This window comes from Jatropha curcas, chromosome 1 (genome assembly GCF_041381405.1).
Source record: "Jatropha curcas cultivar XTBG-Jc1 chromosome 1, XTBG_Jcur_1.0, whole genome shotgun sequence".
Classification (NCBI taxonomy): Eukaryota; Viridiplantae; Streptophyta; class Magnoliopsida; order Malpighiales; family Euphorbiaceae; genus Jatropha; species Jatropha curcas.
The window spans coordinates 31615019-31620957 of NC_143151.1; the positions used below are offsets into that span (position 1 = coordinate 31615019).

At 28.7% G+C, this 5939-nt stretch overlaps 1 protein-coding gene across 2 annotated transcripts; it reads left to right on the forward strand.

The window, feature by feature from the left end:
• Window positions 1–3727: 3727 nt before the first annotated feature.
• Window positions 3728–5939, forward strand: LOC105634953 (transmembrane protein, putative (DUF3317)). Of its 2 annotated transcripts, XM_012217918.4 has the most exons (4): window positions 3731–4041; window positions 4194–4289; window positions 4405–4477; window positions 5686–5939. In XM_012217918.4, exons 2-4 carry the CDS (start codon window positions 4205–4207, stop codon window positions 5696–5698), a joined length of 171 nt encoding a protein of 56 aa, XP_012073308.1. In that variant the 5' UTR covers window positions 3731–4041; window positions 4194–4204; the 3' UTR covers window positions 5699–5939. The 2 variants fall into 2 exon arrangements, with proteins under 2 accessions (XP_089576315.1, XP_012073308.1); XM_089720189.1 differs by lacking the exon at window positions 5686–5939 and having other exon boundaries at window positions 3728–4041; window positions 4405–4481.

A 5939-nucleotide genomic window follows, 5' to 3' on the forward strand; every position in this document is an offset into this window, starting at 1 on the left:
AAAAGGAAGAGACAATTTATCCGAGAAGGAGAAGAGAAGTCATACGAGGGTATATAATGAATTTAAAAAATTATAGAAGGATATTTTTGTAAATGTATGGTTCCCCTGGGGACGACACGTGATATGGGTATTAGCTGTTATTGCACTCGAACACGTAAGAGGTGCTTACGTAGTAAATCACATGTCTCTGTTGGTTGTGTTGCTAAGGTGAATCTCTTGTCTAACTGTAGTATTTAGACCAACGGGGTGGTGCCACGTTATTATGCGAGAAATTTAGGTCCACCCTTTAAATGCTTATGCTAGTTCTAGTAGTACTAAACTACTGATGGAAGAACGGAGGGGCCTGTCATTGCAAGTGCAACTCTTGGTTCCTTTTGTTATTTTTGCCATTTGCGATCTGCTGTAGAACCTTCTTGTTATCCATTGCGATATTCAATCACGGGGTTGAGCACGGTTTGGTTTAATAAGGTTTGAAAAAATTTTCGAACCAAACTGTAAATTATAGTTTATAGATTTTTTTAATCCAAATTAAATCATTTAATCAATGAAATTAAATTAAATTCAATCACAAAAAGCGGTTTGGTACAGTCTGATTTGCGGTTTGATATCATTAAAATAATTTAATAATTATTTTAATTGTAATTGAATAATATAATGAATTCATATATGATATATAATATATAACATAAGAAAAAAAATATAAGTAGCAAAAAAATAATCGGTTGTTTGATAATATAAAACAATTTTTACAATTTAAATTTACAAAATAATAAGATTATATGTAATTAATATTCATGATCCACCAATGTGTAACCTACCAATAAGAATTTATTTATAAACAAATAAATTTCTTTCAGTATTATAACATTAAGAATATAAGAAATAATATCATTAAAAAGAAATTGTCATGTTCATAAGGTGTATTTTTAAAGTTTCAAATTAGATAAAATATATAACAGTTAAATTAATAACACAATGATATCATAGAATATTAATGCAATTTGATTTGATTTTAAATGGTTTAATAAAATAAAAATCAAATTAAATTGTTTTCAAAGCGGTTTATTAAATTATAAACCGCATCAAACCGTTTAAAATGATAAACTATTTAAACGCGATGGTTTGTTACAGTTTAGTTTGATTTTACGGTTTAAACTATTTAATGCTCACCCTATTCAACCATATAAATAAAAATAGTCTAATTTGGGATCAACGAGAATTTTACTTCAGTTGATCGAAATGTGCAAAATATCCTCTTTGTATAATGCGAGCAAAATTCATCGTATCAAACATACTGAGAGCATTATAGACACGTCGATCTTTACAATAAAAATTGTACCAATCCCAAATTGAGTCATTTAACATGATTCTAACAAAATATGGTTAATGTTTTTTTTATATAAATAGAAAAATAAAACAAATCCTACACATTTGAATAATTTGACACAAATTTTTTCAAAAAAATATATATATATATATATATGTCGACATATATTTCTTTTTTATATATAAAATTATTGGTGGAACACTTATTGTTTTTTTTTTCGAGGATATTGAATTTTTTTCAATATTTTCCTAGCCCTAATATATCATGTACATTTTCCCTTTTACTTGGTTAAATATATATATTTTTATGTATCTCAACAAGGTCTTTTCAATTATAGAAATTAACAATTCTTTGAAAAAAAAAAAAAGGAAGATTTACTTCCTTTATAATAATTTATTATTTTTTTCTAGAACCAAAATATGATTCTTTTTTTATTAAATTAACAAAAAAACAATGGTGACATTTTAATAATTTCTAAATTACCAAAAAAGTAAGGCAAGTATGGCTAAAATTAATTATTTTAATAGCTATTATCAACAAAAAAAAAAAGTTTCATAATTTGCTCTATTTGATAAATTATAAAACGTTAACAACTAATAAAATAATTAATTTAAATTCTAAAATAAAAAATTTGTTGAATAAGTCAAATTTGCAACATTAGTATGAATGCTCCAACATTAAATAATATTCTTACTTTAGTGACAATTCTAAACTTAAAATTAAAAGTTATTGTTGAAAAGGGGTCTATGTTATTAAATATTTTAATTTATCTATTTTTAAAAAATTTAAAACACTAGAAAACTTTAAGTTAGCAATTTTTTTTTTCAAATGATGACTTTCCTAAAATAAAAAAGTCAATATTAAAAAATGAATAAAGAAAGTTCAAAAATTTTTTGAGGAGTTCCAATTTCGACATCATTTTCCAAAATTTCAAATAAATGATAAAATTATAACTGAACTTTCTACCCAAAAAAAAAAAAAAAAAAAAAAAAAAAAAAAAAAAAACAGAACCACGATGATCCAGAATTAAATTATGTAATTCCATTTAAAATTATATTTTTAACAACCTTAAATGAGTGATTTAGGAAAGTAAGATTGGAGTGTGAGAAAATTAAATTCTTATAAAAACAATAATAAAATTATATTAATATTCTTAATTGCCTTCTTTAAAGAAAATAGAAGACGATTATTGCTGTCCAGTGTGATAATTTAATATTCTTTAAATTATTTTTCTAAAAGTTTCCTAAAAAATGTAATTTTCTTTAGGAAAGTTGAATCTTAGTAACTAGATGCTCCGTAGTTCACACGTAAAGATGAATAACAAGTATTTTAGTTTAGGTTAATATTAATTATTAATCAAGAAAACAAAATCATTTCCCATGAGTTTATTAGATTTCGTATGATGAAAGTTGAAACAAATCATTCATTGATTTAATCGTATCCAACAAGATTCAATTTTAATTTAACGTCAAATTAGGATAAATTTTTATTTTGAGCCCTCTATAATGTCAATTTTAAAATAAATTTTAAATTGTTTTTAAAATTCAAAACGTTAAATATAAAAAAAAAAAAATGAGAACCGCTTTTTTTAGACATTTTTTATTCTAAAATATAAAAATATATTTACTTTTATGAAATTCGAATGATATTTTTTTAGTTAACAATAAATTGGGCTCGAATGATCTTAACATTAAACTATTGTCCTAATTTGCAATAAGCTTAAAATTACATTTAATTAAACATAATTGAGTCAATTATCAAATTAAACTTTGACTCGATTTTATTTTTTAATATAGAAATTGAAATGTATAATTTTCAAAATTAGATGTCATGGGTTAGCTTCACAGCCTACGACACCCGTTTAGCGCCTAGATTCCACTTATAATATAGGTCGGTCACGTATCTTCTAAGGGTTTTAGCATGTTATCCGACTATAAAGCCTCGGTTACATTCGATGATGAGTTCAAGCCCTTTGGACATACCAAGCGGCATAGAATTGTCTATGTCGAAATATTCACTTACGGATAAATGCACACTATAAATTTTTGACTATACAGTGTTCATAGAGTTTCTCCATAAAGAGACATTATGTTCTCATCTTTTACCTAATTAGTCTTTTTTTTTTAATTATACGAAGAGTGAAATTTTTTTCATCAATTCAGTGAGCGAATAGAATTACTAATCATTCTATTCTTATTTTGGAACTGACTTGTTATTTTGGTGTATTGGCTATTTTAAATATTTTAAAATTAGTATTTTTTTTTTGTTGAGAATTAAAATTAGTATAATTGATAAATAGATTATTATTAAATAATTTTTTAATTGTGATTTTCCTAATCTTAACAAGGACCTCAAGTAAAGCATGGACCGAGGGCACGATAAAAACAATTAAATTTTATTTTTATTTTTCCGCATAGTTTCTTCTGAGAACATAGCCACCTCCCATTAAAAACTTTGACTACTTCTTCATTCCTTTCTCGCCATTTCCGTCGCCTCGCCGCCACCTTCTTCTGCCTCACTACTTACATCGCCAATCGAGACGGAAGCCGCCACCACTAGCGTTACCGCCACTGATTAAGCAATTCAATTTATGTTGTAAAACAAGACGACATCTGAAGGAAGTCTTTAAAGTAAGGAGAGTCATCTGGAGCGACACTCACATCCGATCTACCTTTTGTGGCGGGAATAACTTACTGCGGAGTCACCGGCAGCAGGCAAAATGCTTTCTCTCTCTCTTGATTTTTTTTTTTTTATCTCCGTTTTTCTTTTTCTCTTGTTTTGTTGGTTTTCAAGTGCCTAAACCGTCAAATACAACCTATTTTTGAATTGTTTATTCCTTTGTATAAGTTAGCTAGTGCTTGTATAGGTTTAATAGCCATGAACTGGATTCAGCGCAAGATCTATCTCTATAATGTCACTTTTGGTCTCTTTATGTTGGATTGGTGGGAGCGTTACCTTTTCAGTATCCTTTTCCATCTGTTTGTTTCTCGGCATACTTGCATTTGGGTTTTAGATTTCTCTTTCAGAAGATGTTGAGTTTTGAAATATTGCGCATTTGAGTTCCTAAACTTGGGCAGACACTTTGGTGCTTGTGTTGATGTGGTTCATTTTCTACAACGGGTCACGCAATTTGGCTGAGCTCTGCAAGAGGTAGCAGTGTTACTTTAGTTTTACTAATTGGTGTAACTTGATTGTTATAACTCACAGTATATTTTACTAATTTCAGAGATTTGTTGCTAGGCATATAGATTGGGTTGTTCAATATAGGACTTGAACACCTGTGGCTCTCTTACATGTTATTAATGTCCTCTTTTTTGTTATTTGTTCAGTCATTTAGCTGAAGTTGGAATCGAGTTGCTGATTAGAATCTTAAATTCTGCAATTTTCTTGTTTGGGGTGTAATGCGGTGAAAGAATGAAATATTCCAATATTGTTATGCTTATATTCTGGAATGGAGGTAGGTAATAGAAAAATGATAAAACCACCCTTGGCTAGCTTTATCAGCAAATGAATAGTATAATAGGAAAAGTTCAATTAGACCTCATCTTTCCTTGTATATCTATATCAATTCTGACATTTGTTTTTCCCCATCAAAGGTATTGCTATCTTCCATATGAATGCTTTGGTGAGAAATTATGCAAGTAGCCAATATGCCTAAACTTTAGATAGTATTCCCTTTTTTTTTTTTTTTCTTTTTTTCTCTCATGGAGATTCACTTAAAAGGAGTATCATATCTTGCAAATTCGAATTTGTCCTTGTAGCAAAATCTCCACTCCGGGGCTCTAGCCTTTAGGCATTAAGCATTCCTTATAATTGCTTGGACTGGTCTGTTTAATTTGGGGCAATAGTAATGTACCTGCACATGGTTTTTCAGCATTAGAATTTCCCCTTTGCCTTAGTCCTCTCAACAACGCATGATTAATCTGTGTGCTCACTGAATATGGGCTTTTAGTTGTTCATATTGTTAAGCATTACTAGGATTATTGTTAAGCATTACTAGGATCAAGCGATCTCATTTGTTCTTAGAAGTGTTATTTACGATATCTTTTGTCACTATGTAGATTTAGCTGGTTCCATAATGTCCCTACTAATATGCTTCTTTTCTCTTTATATTTTGTTGCTGTCAAAAAGCTTCTTTCTCTTTTCTTTTTGCTCAAATTCGCAACAACTCTTTTTGGGACCTTCTACAGCTGCATAAACTGAAATTTGTCCATTATTATTTCTGGATCTTCAATTCCTATGTTTTGCACACAAGACAGTAGCAGCCATTCAAAAAGGGGATGCTACTTTATGCCCTTAATCTAATGTATTATTGTATGAGAAAAAATATTACGGCCTAATTTTTGTTTAATTTTCAGGCATCTATGGTGAAGCTCAGATATCAGCTCTAGTAGCAATTTGAATGATCACAGTTGTTATGGTGGTATAGAATATTTAAGTTGGCTTGAAGATATCCCATTTGATTCCATCTGGATGATACTGTACACCTTGTAATGGTCATCATACCTTATTATATTCTCTTTACCAATATCCTTGTCCTCACTTGAGACAATTTGTGTTGTAGTAAATTTTCAAACATTTCTACTCAATTGTGATTTGCAATATTTTGAAA

Coding starts and splice junctions, on each gene's coding strand:
- LOC105634953 (XM_012217918.4), top strand. CDS start 4,205: ATGAACTGGATTCAGCGCAAGATCTATCTCTATAATGTCACTTTTGGT. Junction 4,290..4,404: donor GTGGGAGCGTTACCTTTTCA/GTATCCTTTTCC, acceptor AAACTTGGGCAG/ACACTTTGGTGCTTGTGTTG.